Here is a 15,822-nt window from a genome sequence, read left to right on the forward strand (position 1 = left end):
GTCATAGGATGCCGTGTGCTATCCATGTCAACATCCGGTGACCAATTCGCATTGTCGCCATTAGTGATCAATTCAACTAATGGGACTTCCCTTCACACCCAAAACTATCAAGGTGTAGAAAATCTACTTGAACCAAAACAATTTAGCAACAAATCTTGAGCATTAGGAAAAAAAATATATACAAAAACCCTGCAGACAAGATGGGGTCGGTGCAAAAATACCAAAGACATACACAAGAGGACCCACGCATCATTAACTTGGAAAGCCAGGAATTTTATTCTCTGTCTAGAAAACAAAAAAATTTAATGTTACACAACATCCATGAAAATGTCCGTCAGCTGTGGAGTAAAACAAGTTGACTCTATAAAAAGGGAGATCGAGCAGCACATTTACTTTGGAGCAGGTTTATTATTAGGTGTGAATTATTCCATGGGGAAAAAAATTAATTGGTTTTGACATTATTTTTCTTTAATACTCTTAATTATGTAGAAAATGTAGTGCTGTCCCACTGTGTATCATGTTGTGCCAGATACAGACATGCATCATGTACCTCTTTAGGACGCAATGTTTAATGTAATGAAAGCCCAAAATGGAAGTGTATTTATTCTGCATTGGCCGTTATTCCTTCTCTTCATTCGCACTCCATCTGTCTTGCAGGTGAACATCGTCCTCCTCGGGATGACTTTGCTGGCATTTGTAAACCCTATCAATGTCTACCTACACTGCCGAAGACAGAACCAAAATGCCAGTCAAACAAATGAAGGCAACGCTCCCTGCCAGGCCTTTGAGGCGGACGTCTAATCGACAGAACAGGAGGAAAATCGTCAAGCAACTCGGAGGCACACAATTAAATGGCGCAACTTTTTAATTCTCGGACTGAAGTATAAACAAAAGGGACTAGACTACGGATTTCTTGCTATCCAGTATTAACTTTTTTTTTTTAAATATATGAATGTAAAGACACAATTATTGCTTGAATTTTACTACATTTGAATTATGCAAAAGGGATTTTTTTAGTAATTTAATACTTTGGCTGACATTACAAACTTTTTGAAAATATCTCCTTGTTTGATCACCCCCACCACCACTGTAACAAACATATCAGACAACTGTCAGTATGAAACCCAATTCTGACTTATCAGAAAACTGGAAAAAAAAACCTTGTCCTGAAATCTATGCATTCACTGTGGCATTTATTTATAAATAATGTCATTCCTTGGTTAGCAGTGATTGTTTTTTGTGTCGCTTAACAATTTTCCAAACAATATTTGTAATCCTCTAGAACAGCTGTTTCCAGCCAAACCAAACAAGCAATAATAATTTAAAAAAAAAAAAATGGAAGGTGGATTTCCCCACTGTTAACTCTGAAATCCCAGTATTTTTAGAATCTGAACTAAAATTATTATTATGATTAGATTAAGGGAGAGAAATCCCTGGTCAATCTTATGGTTTTGTCAATCTACTCTTCCTTGAGCGACTCTTTGAAAGATTTACAACTTTAACATCACGTAGAACCTTAAATTACTTCTAAAAAGTTGTGCACTGTACTGTGGAATTTGAACATAGCTATGGAAAGCATAATGAAGGAAAAAAAAAAATACTGTACAAAATACAGAAACCCCTCATGAAAATGTCAAACTCTGAAGGCCTATGATGAAGAAGCAAAATGGAAGGCAAACTATTTGCATTGACCAGAACCCTCATCAGCCCACCCTACCAAAAAGATGAGCTCACCCCATAAAACATTTGCCAATTTTAACCACAACTTTACATAACTGACCAAACATTTAAATGATCAAGAGCTTCTTCAGAACTTTGTACACGATTTAACAAGACTCTGTACAATCCACACACAGCTGAGGAACGTCTTCAAATTGTCCATTAGTCCAGCGGGAGGTTGCTTGTGAACTCACAGTTAAAAAGGTCTTTCCCCGTGGGCCATGGGCAGCCACCCAAAAAAATAAACAAAAAACTAACCCTTGAATCAAAGTCCTTCGTTATGGTCGTGTTATCCTCACATCATCATTGAGGCATGTTACCCTGCTGCATTTTTTTCATTAACTCCTCATCCTGGACGGAAAGTTCAGTCAGCTTGCGGCCCATCCTCTCGTGGACATCAAGGTACTTTGCTACACAGCGATCCAGGCAGACGGCTTCTCCCTTGGACAGCTCTGCCTCCTTGTAGTGAGGCGGCACACACTTCCTATGACATGCGCCAGTCATCCTGCCAAAACAAAACAAATCCGATTTATGGACACAGACTGCAGGTCTGGGCAAGTGGCTACACTGTGTTTCGACTCCCAACACTTCATAACGCAGTTATTAAAAAGCATGGCAAAGCCCAGGTACTAGAAAGATTACAATTACTAAAAACTACTCAATTAAAAAAAAAAAAAATGTAACTGTGTGTGACACTCAACACATTCCTTATAAATCTTTATTACTTCTTCTAAACAAAATTTCTACCAAGTTCAACTTCTTACTAAGGTTTGAAAATACTTCCAATGCTTGCTGTTTCTCTTTCATATTGGCAAAAATTAAAAAAAAAATAAAACCCCATTTTATTTTTAAAACGCAGCAAAATTAATAAAATCTGAGGATAAAATGAAGGCAGTTACATTCATTTATAACTTAGAAGCCCTCACTGATTGCAAAGAACAGTCAGGCTTAATGAAGCACTTTGAAACCTAATGAAAAAAATAAAACTTTCTCCCCCATACATAAACCCTTCTCATCCACTAGGCTTTTTAGTGAAGTGTGAACTATTGTGAAATTCAAAATCATTCATCACCAATTACAGCATCCTCTCTTTGACCCGGTGACCTGAAATAGTCGATGTGCTCTTCTCCCCCTTAACAGCAGCTCTGTGCTTTGTAGACTGAATATGACTTTTAAGTCGCCATCACCTTTATCTGCTAAGACGCACATGTGCCCGCATTACACCCAATCTGGGAACATGGGCGTTTTATTTTTAACTCGTCTGAATACTTAACACTTTTGCTGGGCATCTTTTGTGCTCAAGCTGATATTTAAGCTCATAGCCGTCTACTGAACCAAACTGCCATTCATGCAAATTCCTCATCTTTTCCTGTCAACGTCCACCCCGCATTACACACAGTACTCTGTTATGCTGCATTCAAGTTGAATCAAAACATCTACTAGTCACCATACTGGGAAGTGTGACATTTGATTAAGTGGATTCAGGAAATGGATTAATGCATAGTGCTCCTCAATAGCCAGTTTGACCAATGGATGCATGCAGCGTGTAATCAAGCAACTGCGGAAATGTGTGGCACCAACACGGAAGGTCAAAGCAATGTAAATGCACATGTCAACTGTAGAAGGAAAATGTCAAAATGAAAGCACTGTCTATATTCTAGACACATTTGGAGGATGGGAAGACATGTCCTGGATTTGGAAATCTATGGTCACCCTACAATTTTTTTTTTTTTACATGGAGTTAAATAAGCCCGGAGACTAAAGGTGTTAGCAAAACCATTTAAGCCTTGTTTGATTTCCTGCTCTGCAATTAATAATATGGCAAAACCCAAGTACGAGAAACAATTACTAGAGTGACCATATTTTGGTTTTAGAAAAAGAGGATGGGGTAATGGAGGCAGGGGTGGAGAACTGATATTTGACACATGCTTCAAAAGGTGAAGTGAATCTTCTTTTTGTTTTGTAAACATTATTTGGCTCTGTGGTTCAAGATCTATGCTGGTATCTCGGAGGTTGTGGGTTCAAATCCTGTTACTGCCGGATGGAGTTTTACTCCTTTGCACACTTGAGCAAGTCCCTTACTCTGGAAAAGTGCTCCTGGTGTACTGAACGGCCTCCAAAGGTCACATAATGACCATTTCCCGTTGGGGATTAATAAAGTATATTAAAATACCAATAAAAAATCTGTATCAAATATCTAAATACAGTATGTAATATTTAAAAAATCTATAGATCAAGTACAACTTCTCACTAAGTTTTTAACACACTGGCCATTTCTCTTTCATAATGTCAAAAAAGTTAACAGAAACAATGCCTTTAAAAAACCCAGCAAAATTATTAAAATCCGAGTATACTATGAAGGCAGTTCTATTCGTCATAAATGAGGCGAAGTCCTCCTTCACTGCAAAAAAAAAAAAAAACAGACCAGATTTAATGAAGCTTTTTGAAATCTAATGAAACAAACTTGACCCCCATACAAACACCCATTTCACCCACTCGTTTTATTACTGATACGTAACTATTATTAAATACAAAATCACTATCAGCCGCAATTACACCATCTGATCTTTTCACCTGGCGGACGCGCTCTTTCCTCCTTTCACAGCAATATTGCTAAGTCAAGATGCACTTTTAAGTCGCAATTACCTTTATCATGTGCCAGCATTACATCCGGGTTGGAAACACGGGTGTTTTATTTTTAACTTGTCTGTATACTTGCACTTTCGTTTAGACATATGTTTGTAATTATGAGTCGGTGTTTATTTGGAGCTGTCTAATGAAACAAGTTGCCATTCATGCAAATCAGATTCCTCCCATTTTCCCATCGACATCCTCACGGCAGTACACTGTTCTCATTTTATACCGTGTTCAAGTTCAAAAGATTTGCGAGTCGCCATACTAGGTACTTTGAAATTTAATTGATCCGCCGGTCCAGTAAAAGGATGAACACATCGCGCTCCTCTATGACCAGTTTGACCAATAGATATCTGTGCAAGTGGGCGGCGCCTACAGCGAAGGCCAAATGAATGCAAATACACACAAAGCGCTCGACTACAGAAAGAAAATGTCAAAACGAAAGCATCACACAAATCTCTGACATATTTTTACGTAATAAATGAGAATGTTTCCGAGGAAAAAACAGGAACTGAAATACAGATTTTTCGACACTGAGCCGGAGATTACATGCCTTGGCAAAACAGGCAAAAGTTGATTTCCTACACCTCATCCTGTAATCATTAAAACAGAAAAATGCATATACTAAAAGACTCCCCTCTAATGATCGATTTGAAAACATCCATAAACCTCCACAATTTAAGCCGCTCTTCAAAACGAAAATCGTTAGCCATCAAAGCGCACACTTTCAACTACTGCACATATTTTATTTCCCTGGACGTGTGGACTGGAACCTTTGCCCTTGGGACCGTTTGTAAGATTCCAGCTTTGCGCATACACCAATATGCCGACGTCCTGTTATACGTCGTACCTGTTATACATATCAGCCATCATCTCCACCTCCAGTTCGGCCGCCAGCTGCTGAGCTTTCACGGGATCCATAGCGAAGAGATGCGACCGGGTGCCTTTCACGCCTTTTCACTCACCTTCCCGCAACACACGTGCGAATCGCGGCCGACCGTCTTTTCCGCAAACAAGGAGAAGCAACAGGAATTGAATGCCGTGCAGAAACGTAGTAAGAAATCAACTTACGCCATCTGCCGGGCTCCGTGGGAATTACATTGGCGTGGAAACGGGATTGCCAACAGTGTTTCTTATACCGGTAAGTCGGCACAACTTGAAGCCGGCTCGATAACCCCCTCTGCAGTACCAATTAGGAAAATATTTTGCAATAACACACTACGCGAATATTTTAAATGAATTTACGCATAACAATAAATGAGGCAGTGGATTCATTTATATACACAAAAGTCAAATCAGGCACGGTTTGTTTAATAAAATTATATTCGATATGTTTTAAGACTTGATAAAATTTGAAAAGATGCAGTAAAATTCTACACACTACTCTTATTTTTACAATCGTATTGCTATTCAATCAAATCAAATCAATTCAAGTGGTGCTCGATTATGTGATTTATAACAGATTCTGATCAGAAAAAAAATCAAACTTCTGGTGTGTCTTTTGCTGCACTTCCCAGGGCTCAAGTGATTTTTGGCTTCCCAGTCCCTGATCTGCAAACAGCCTCCATTTACATTTATTTGCTTAGCAGACGCTTTTATCCAAAGCGACTTACTAAACAGGTAAACAATCGAGTAACATTAGGCTAGGACCTGTTTGTTCAGTAAGTGTATTAGGGCAGGTAACAAAAGTTGATTGCCCTCCACAAATGCCTCTGCACTCTTTCAAACCACCTTGCTCTTTGACCCGACCTGCATTTATGAAAGCCCCTCCGGGAAAGCAGAGGGTTATTGGGGGTGCAGAGACAGGAGATGTCACAATTTGAATACAAACATAACAAATCTGGAAGAATAAAACCAGACCAATACAGCCATCAAAGTGACACAAATAACGAGGTAGTTTGTAGATCACTACATATCATACTATTAATATATGTAGCTGAATGATATGTGAACAGCCATATGCGTTCATAAATTGTGTCTGCTTCAAGCTCTGGCTTACCTGGCACCTTTTCAACGTCTTTATAGTTTTGGTGTTTATATACGGAGAAATATGTACGATCCTTCATGAGAAAGTGAACACCTAAACTGTACATATTTAGCATATCAGTTTATCGCTCTTGGAACCAAATATATCCTTTTCAGAAATTTAAGTTCTTTGCTAAATGAGCACAAATGCATAGTCATACTGACCGACTAAGCAAGCCGTCTCAGAAATAAGGACCTTGATATCGCAGTTGTGTAGTTCTACAGTTCATAAGCTTGGTTTCCTATATCTGATATTGCTGGTTTTGAGTAGAATGGATATGACTGCTGATGTTTAATGCATTGAAGGTTGTACACTCCAAAGTGTCAGGTTTTAAAATACAGGACAAATGAAGATAAAAACTATCAAGTTAAATGTTACCAAGAACAGAGGTCGGAAATACCGTGATGAAGAGAATAACCCAGTATCTGAATGCTGCATTGATAAAAAATATGATCGAATATCTGTTAACTACATCACCCAGGAACCTGTGGGGGTCTTAATCCAAGCTTGGACAGTGGATGTGATGGGGATGCCACATTAATATGAATATACAGTCACATTCCCATGCCATTCCAGGACTCTCCTAGTTTGGTGACATGGAGCAGGCTATTTACAGAGGATAGTGCAATATCATGAAGGTATCAACCTGACACTCAGCAACATTCAGATTTCCTCAGCTATTCAAGTGTTGCTCTACTTATGCACCAAAAACAAACCAGATCACATTACATTGTTGCCACAAGTCTGAAATGTTGACACCGGACAAGGATGGGCCCATAGGTTATTGGGGGTTTTCTATATTCTGGTCTTCCCATTAGTGTAAATACACGGGAATTAGAATTTCTACGGCTAGACTCGTCTTCCACCGACAGGACTTGGAACTCATTTGGAATACTTGGTAAAAACCATAAATTTACCTACTGAAATCCTGATCCTGTTGTCTCATCCAGTCACATCAATCTCCTCACTCTCATTGCCTGAGGATGAACCATCTTGGTTTGAGTTCAGTCCAACTAGACCAACCCGAGAGATGCCCGGAATTGTGTCTTCTTCTATCCCCAGAATATCAACTTCTCCTTCCTCAGATTCAGTTCCTTCCCCTGCATGGTTTATCATGGAGTTTTCTGTAGCATCCAAGTGACCCCATTCTGGTTGTAGCACAAGTTCAATGGTATTGAGGTGACCTTTCACACAGTGTTGATCACTACAAGCAGTAAACCAGACATCAGAAGCCCTTGCGTGCTGGCAGAAAAACTCACCCCTTCTTAAGTATTTGGTGGGTACACTATTTACTTCTTGGGGAAGGTGAACCCTGGTACGCTTGCCACATAAGGCTCTTTTATCTGGCCATTTTGCGACATTACATTTGGTGTGTATTTCTGGCTTACCAAATGTGGTCTTGCTTTCTTTGCTCTGAAAATCTGAACCTGTTTGGTAGTTGAGGAGATTGGTTGGCAAAACGTTTCCATCTTCTTGTAAAAATTGTGCTTTTTTCTGTTCTGGGGATGTGCAACCTGGCCGGGGGTGACTACTGTGTATTGGGCTTTTGTCCAGTGTGTCCCGGTCTTTCTGTTTTCCTTCCACAATGTCCTCATGCTCTGTCACCTTTCTGGGCAAAGCATCACCCATTTCTAGCTTCTCATTTAAACAGCTGTCCTCCACTTCAGCAGCTTCGTTAGACAGGCAATCCACACATGTGACCTCATTTTGTAAGCCATCACAATGCTTAGCTATACTAACAGCTTCTGGAAGGAACTCCGGACACCTCGCTGTTGTGCTCTTACTTGATGAATCCTCTGACGAGGCGACTACTTGGATTTGTTGACTGCAAGAACTTTTTTGCTTTAAGACAAAAGTTTTCAAACACTCCTGGCCTACAAAGCACTGGCATTCTCTGGAAAGATCGGAATGCAGCAAGACATCGCGAGACTCCACGTCAGTTTCTGCCAAAGTGTTGCTCTTCATCTCCAAGCCTGACTTTGAAGGAATATTTGCAGTTTGCACAGAGTGGCATCTTTCTGCCACTTTAGAGGTTTTCGCTTTTACTTCCAGTGACAGAGAATTATAATCTGGATTAGACTGTGTGAAATGATCTGCAGCATGTGGGCCAGCACAGTTCACTTCTTCGAGCTTATCATTGCCAGGGAAGCTTCCCCTTTCTAGTGCCGGGGGTTGTTCAATTCTGTTCACATCTGCCTTGTTTAGGCAAGTCGCATCATTGTCAGGACAGTCCACATCATTGCCATATTCACGTTGTAGTGAACGAGACATGGACGAAAGGATCTGCTCCAAAACAGACCTGATGTCCATAGCCTCCTCATCTTGTCTGCATTCTGTCTCTTGCAGCGGAGATGCACTAGCATTCCTCTTCTGGTTGAGGCTTGTTGGCTGCTGAATGACTTGAATGTGGCAGGTAGAACTCTGTGGTGACCTTTCCACCTCAACATGATTTTCAGACTGTGGATCCTCTGGCAAAGACGATGGACAGCAAACAGTCCCGTACTCAACAAACCCTATGTTTTCTGCGTCATTTACTTTCCACTGAGCTGTGTCAATTATGCCAGTATCTAAGACGGGGATGACGGTGCCAGTAATTGCGTGACTGTCTTCTGTTAAGGACACTGTGCTTCCTGTAATATACACAAAAAAAAAAAAAACACAATCAATTAAAAGTAAAACACAGTTGCACATGATTTTGTCCACAGCTTGCATCAACAAAAAGTGTTTGTTGAATTGAGAGGTGGAATTGGGGTAAGGGCTCCACCTCAGAGGAAACAGAAAACTTGCTTAGCCACTAGTAATGCAAGCGGGGCCAGCATGTCAGCAAAATGAAACCTCAGAAGACAGACAAAGTCGTTTAGCCACTAACATCGGCAAAATGGTATCCCTTTTACTTTTCCTCCCACTGCAAATACTCAAGTGATTCAAGCACGTCAGCAAAACAAATCCTCCTAGGAGAGAGATGCCCAGAGTAGTTCCTTTCAATTACCTGACATCTCTACATTTCAGTTTTTTTTCTGACAATTTCAATAGTTTCTAGGACCCTGGGCTCATTACAGCCTAGGCTTACACAGCTAGTTTAAGGAGAACAAGGAGCCAAAGTACACCTTAAAAGGATAAGCAACGAGGTAAGGACCAGCCCTAAACAGAATACTAGATCATCATATGGTACATATAACTAATACTTGTTATGAAAGAAATGGAAATCTGGTTTACTGTTATTTTTCTCTTTAATTTAGTTTGTGATTAATTTTTAAAGTGACATTTTTGTGCTGTCATTTTGGATTTTGTCCACTACGACACCGTGCATCATTAAGGGGCACCACTGTAGCCATGTGTGCAACATCATATGGTTTTGGTGACCATGGTGACTTGTATAGAAGCTAGAGCCACATTCTACATTATTGTGAAACTTTTATAAAAAGAGAAAAGACCTCTTGCTGCCTTATAAGCAGCAGCTTCTTGGACAATTCCTTTTTGGTTCAGACCAAGTTTTTATTTAACTTAGAGCTTACTTAGCCTTACTTTTCCAGTTGTTGATTTATTAGATGCAGTAAAACCTCGAATATCCATCAGGGGTTAGGACCAAGGCTGTGATGGATACGAGAAAATGCAGATAACGGAACATCTACTTTAAAAATAATATACAGTAGATTAGATTATTATTTATTGACAAAACAAAACTATATTAACAAAATATATTATTAACAATGACCTGTTGGACACGGCCATTGGTAATGTGTCTTGTCTGTGGAGAAAGCGTTGACTTTGTTGAGAGGTTTACTTACAGATTTGGAGATTTGATGTGGGGGGGATTGGGGCGTTGGATGGACATGAGGTCACTGGAAAGGGGTGTGTGGCGCTCCTGATATATCCGCAAAGGATGAAGGTCCAAGTCTTTAAAGTCCTGGTGCTTCCTGTTTTACTATATGGTTGCAAGATATGGATGCTATCCAGTGACCTGAGATGAAGACTGGACTCCTTTGGTACTGTGTCTCTTTGGAGAATCCTTGGGTGTCGCCGTTTTACTTTGTGTCGAATAACCAGTTGTTGATGAAGTCCCAAATGAGGCACACTACCTGCAATGTGAGGGAGTGTCCGTTAAGGCACTACAGCCATGTGGCGCGATTCCCCGAGGGTGATCCGGCTCACCAGATCCTTCTTGTTGAGGACCCAAGTGGCAGGACCAGGCTAAGGGGACGTCCACGTAACACCTGGCTGCAGTAGATAGAGGGTCATTTCCAACCGGGATCCCGAGCGGTTTCATTGTATGGTGGGTGCGGCAATGTGCTGTACCAGCACATGTTCCCCAACCTGACATGACCTGATTAAACAAAATCAATTCATATAATATTGTAACAGCTAGTGTAATACGCAAACACAACTCAGAGGTACTAGAATTTTCTACCTTTTACTTGGAGTCTTCATTCTGTAACAAACGGTTCCCTGTCTTATACTCCCGTTATCTGGGTTACAGAGCCCACCTCTAAACAACAAAAGAAGCTTTCTTCTGCCACTTATGTTTAGTCTTTCTCTGTACCGCAAACACTCCTGCTTATTGACTCCCTACTCAAAACTTCCTTCCTTCCTTTATCTCCTCAGTTTTCCTGTTACTCATTTTCTAAGATGCGTGTCCATCCCTTACAAAACAGAAGCCCTTCATTCAGTCCAATCACTTACACAACATTCCAACTTTTCTGCCCCCCCACAGCACATCACCACCTGCCTGCATGTCATGATATATTTATATAAAAAAAAATAAAAATATTCAAAGAAAATGACAATACAGAAGAACATTAATACAAATAACATTACCGTTAGTGGTTTCCATTTTCAACACGTTCTTCAATTTTGTTGGCATCGCGCTTTAGATCATTCACTGTGGTTCTTCCTACTCCGTAAATTGAAGCAATACTTGAAGAACGTTTGCTGTTTCGTAAACGTTTAATTATTTACATTTTTTTGTGACAATTCAAACACCATACATATTTATGACCCGTGTCAATGTACAGTAGTATAATTATAACAAAAGAGAAAAACTACAAAACGCTATTAAAAATGAAGGTAGGTTACTGACACTGATTTCAAAATGCGGCATAACAAGTGTTGATGGGGAACACCACTACGCGCTACCACAAGGGAAGAGTTGTTCCAGTGTGCATAGCTAGCAGTGTACTGCACGGCAGTAGTAGTACAGTAACAGGCAGGAGCTGGCGTGTGTTTTTATTTTTCCTTAGGCCCAGACGTTTAAGAGAGACTGACGGATAATCGAGGTTTTACTCTATTACTGAATTAAGGCCTCAAAAAATAAAACACTTCTTCCCTAGTGCAACTACTCTGAAACTTTTAGTCCTCTTTATGAATAGATTGAACATAACTGTTACAACAATGCTGGACCATTTTGCATTCACAAATCAAAGCAACACAGAAGGGTATTTTCTCATTTTTGTTTTCAGGAACCAGCGAGTTTCTGTATGATGTCAGTCACTGGCCCCTTCCTTGCATGTGTCGCATTCCCATCACACAACAGGAACCTTAACCTTTATGCAAAATGTGTGATTTGTGAAGAAGAGTGATGTGGTGTGAAATGTGAGGTGATCGGGTGTTCACGTGTAAAGATGAACAATGTAAAGATGAACAAATTGAAAGCTACATTTGTGAAAATATGAATTGCAAAATAAACACTCGAAGTAAATGGTTAAAAGGCCTGCTGTTAAGACAGCCAATACTGAAGAGGCACAGGAGATGCAGATTTTGGTCCTCAAAACTCCTAAGTCATTAGGTTTGTCTAACAACAACGACACGACTATATCATGCGTAGCAGTACACTAGTTGAGGCTGCACTGCACACAACGTCTCAATGCAAGTCTACACAAATACCTAAAGCAAGTTAACATTACTGTCTAACTGGAAATGCAAATGTGCCAGAATAAAGACACAACATTTTAACACACAGCATCTCCACAGGCCACAAAGCATATCTAAACTCTACATGCTGTCGTTATGACATTTAACGATGCAATAGACAAAATGACAGAAAGATATCGTAACAGACTGAAGCACTTCTTATATGAGGCTGCAGTGGTCTATGTGGGTGGGTCTGACATTACAACCTACCAGTTAATAACTGAGCCACAGTCAACTTGTGCTACTGAACTCCTAAACTGATATAACAGCAAGTTTAGCTCTTTATTTTCTCTCAGCATGTTTTGTCTTTTGTGCTCTCCCTGAAACAGACACAGCACAGACTAGAGGAACTGGAGGAGAGTTGTTAAGAAAAACCCCTGTAGGTGTAAGCTTTGCAGCAGTGGATTTTGTTGATGTTCATTACAAACTTTTCAATGAGTTGTCCTCAGACACGTATTCTCATTCGAGACCTTGTCCTTGACGCTATTGGGATAACATTCTAGCCTCCAATTATCCTATATTACATTAAGTGGACTTTATAAACAGATGTTATTTTGCAAATTGCAGATCTTATCTGCACCTGTAGGACAAGATGCAGCTTCCTAAACATACATCAAAATGTATATGTATAACCTCGTAACAGCTTTGCCTTGTCACTCATTTACAATGTTCAGCACAGATCTGGCTACAGTATTCCAATACAGCCCAGCTGGAGTCAGGACAGATTCAGCAACCTGAGACATTCTGAGGCCCCTGTCAGCTGCATCTCTTTTGACTCCAGCCACTTTCCATGCCCCCACCCCCATATTTGTGGTACACTTTTGTGTTAAATGTACTATTATAATAATAGTGCCAAACTGAACGTGTCTACAAAAAAATAATTATTATAAATAAGAAAAGCTTCACCAGGATAAACTGTTGTGCTAATGTACTAAACGTCTCTTGGTACTTGCTGCAAGGTCACGAACCATCCACAATGGGTACGCAAAGCCGCTCGGCTAACAGAGAAGGTCTTAGCTGGGCGACTCAAATGACTACTTTAGGGTGCGCCATTCCTCTGGATCATAAATTCCACCACAGTTAATGCATCGTTAATCATCTTCTTCTTTCGGCTGCTCCCATTAGGGGTTGCCACAGCGGATCATCTTCTTCCATATCTTCCTGTCCTCTGCATCTTGTTCTGTTACACCCATCAACTGCATGTCCTCTCTCATCACATCCATAAACCTTCGCTTAGGCCTTCCTCTTTTCCTCTTCCCTGGCACCTCTATCCTTAGCATCCTTCTCCCAATATACCCAGCATCTCTCCTCTGCACATGTCCAAACCAACGCAATCTCGCCACTCTTGTCTTGACTTTGTCTCCCAACCGTCCCACCTGAGCTGACCCTCTAATGTCATACTTTCTAATCCTATCCATCCTCGTCACACCCAATACAAATCTTAACATCTTTAACTCTGCCACCTCCAGCTCTGTCTCCTGCTTTCTGATCAGTCCCACCGTCTCCAACCAATATAACATAGCTGGTCTCACTACCGTTCTGTAGACCTTCCCTTTCACTCTTGCTGATATCCGTCTGTCACAAATCACTCCTGACACTCTTCTCCACCCATTCCACCCTGCCTGCAATCTCTTCTTCACTTCTCTTCCACAATCCCCATTACTCTGTACTGTTGATCCCAAGTATTTAAACTCATCCAACTTTGCCAACTCTACTATCTGCATCCTCACCATTCCATTGACCTCCAACTCATTCACACACATGTATTCTGTCTTGTTGTTCCTACTGACCTTCATTCTTCTCCTCTCTAGAGCATATCTCCACCTCTACAGGGTCTCCTCAACCTGCTCCCTACTATCGCTACAGATCACAATGTCATCAGCAAACATCATAGTCCATGGGGACTCCTGTCTAATCTCGTCTGTCAACCTGTCCATCGCCACTGCAAATAAGAAAGGGCTTACAGCCGACCCCTGATGTAATCCCACCTCCAACTCGAATGCATCCATCACTCATACCACAGACCTCACCACTGTCACACTTCCCTTGTACGTATCCTGTACAACTCTTACATACTTATTTGCCACTCCCAACTTCCTCATACAATACCACAGCTCCTCTCGAGGCACCCTGTCATATGCTTTCTCCAGGTCCACAAAGACGCAATGCAACTCCTTCTGGCCTTCTCTCAACTTCTCCATCAACATCCTCAGAGCAAACATTGCATATGTGGTGCTCTTTCTTGGCATGAAACCATACTTGCGGCTCACTAATTATCACCTCACTTCTTAACCTAGCTTCCACTACTCTTTCCCATAACTTCATGCTGTGGCTCATCAGTTTTATTCCCCTGTAGTTACTGCAGTCCTGCACATCCCCCTTATTCTTAAATATCAGCACCAGTATACTACTTCTCCACTCCTCAGGCATCCTCACACTTTCCAAGATTCCATTAAACAATTTGGTTAAAAACTCCACTGCCATCTCTCCTAAACACCTACATGCTTCCAAAGGTATGTCATCTGGACCAACGGCCTTGCCATTTTTCATCTTCTTCATAGCGGTCCTTACTTCCTCCTTGCTAATTCATTGCACTTCCTGATTCACTATTTCCACATCATTCAACCTCTTCTCTCTCTCTCTCGTTCTCTTCATTCATTAGCCTCTCAAAGTACTCTTTCCATCTGCTCAACACACTCTCCTCGCTTGCGAGTACGTTTCCATCTTTATCCTTTATCACCCTAACTTGCTGCACATCTTTCCCGGCTCGGTCCCTCTGTCTAGCCAATCGGTACAGTTCCTTTTTTTCCTCCTTAGTGTCCAACCTCTCGTACAACTCATCATACGCCTTATCTTTAGCCTTTGCCACCTCTCTCTTCACCTTGCGCCTTATCCTCTTGTACTCTGGTCTACTTTCTGCATCTCTCTGACTATCCCACTTCTTTGCCATCCTCTTCCTTTGTATACTCTCCTGTATTTAATCATTCCACCACCAGGTTTCCTTTTCCTCCTTCCTCTTTCCAGATGTCATGCCAAACACCCTTCTAGCTGTCATCCTTTCTACATCTACTGTAGTTTCCCAGCTGTTTGGTAACTCTTCACTGCCACCCAGCGCCTGTTTCACCGCCTCCCTAAACTCAACCTTGCAGTCTTCCTTTTTCAACTTCCACCATTTGATCCTTGGCTCTGCCCTCACTCACTTCCTCTTCTTGATCTCCGTCATCCTAAAGACCACCACCCTATGCTGCTTAACTACACTTTCCCCTACCACCACTTTGCAGTCTTCAATCTCCTTCACATCAACTCTTCTGCATAGGAAGTAATCTACCTGTGTGCATCTCCCTTCACACTTGTATGTAACCCTATGTTGCTCCCTCTTCTTAAAAACGAATTCACCACAGCCATGTCCATCCTTTTGGCAAAATCCACTATCCTCTGACCTTCTTCATTCCTCTCCTTGACAATATAAATATTAAAATTTTGCACATCAGCAATAATATATAAGAGAGAGGACAATAAAGACAGTACACTAAGGA

The 15,822-nt window shown here is 41.0% G+C and overlaps 2 protein-coding genes across 4 annotated transcripts in view; one reads left to right on the top strand and one right to left on the bottom strand.

The window, feature by feature from the left end:
• The window catches only part of slc43a3a (solute carrier family 43 member 3a), a 63,441-nt gene extending 62,119 nt beyond the window's left edge, over positions 1 to 1,322 (top strand). The window contains exon 13 of the mRNA XM_039767615.1: positions 658 to 1,322. Coding sequence (XP_039623549.1) covers positions 658 to 801 — 144 coding nt within the window. The 3' untranslated portion in view covers positions 802 to 1,322. The remainder of the gene's footprint in view (positions 1 to 657) is intronic.
• Positions 932 to 15,822, bottom strand: part of timm10 (translocase of inner mitochondrial membrane 10 homolog (yeast)) — a 78,920-nt gene continuing 64,029 nt past the window's right edge. For 2 of the 3 annotated variants that reach the window (XM_039767612.1, XM_039767613.1), the window contains 2 exons: positions 7,297 to 9,009; positions 2,149 to 2,224 (listed from right to left, as the gene is read on the bottom strand). In XM_039767612.1, coding sequence (XP_039623546.1) covers positions 7,322 to 9,009 — 1,688 coding nt within the window. In that variant the 3' untranslated portion in view covers positions 2,149 to 2,224; positions 7,297 to 7,321. Of the gene's footprint in view, positions 2,225 to 5,203; positions 5,380 to 7,296; positions 9,010 to 15,822 lie in introns of those variants that run through there. The other variant, XM_039767614.1, reaches the window with a different exon arrangement.

The sequence above is a fragment of the Polypterus senegalus genome, chromosome 10 (genome assembly GCF_016835505.1).
Source record: "Polypterus senegalus isolate Bchr_013 chromosome 10, ASM1683550v1, whole genome shotgun sequence".
Taxonomy (NCBI): Eukaryota; Metazoa; Chordata; class Cladistia; order Polypteriformes; family Polypteridae; genus Polypterus; species Polypterus senegalus.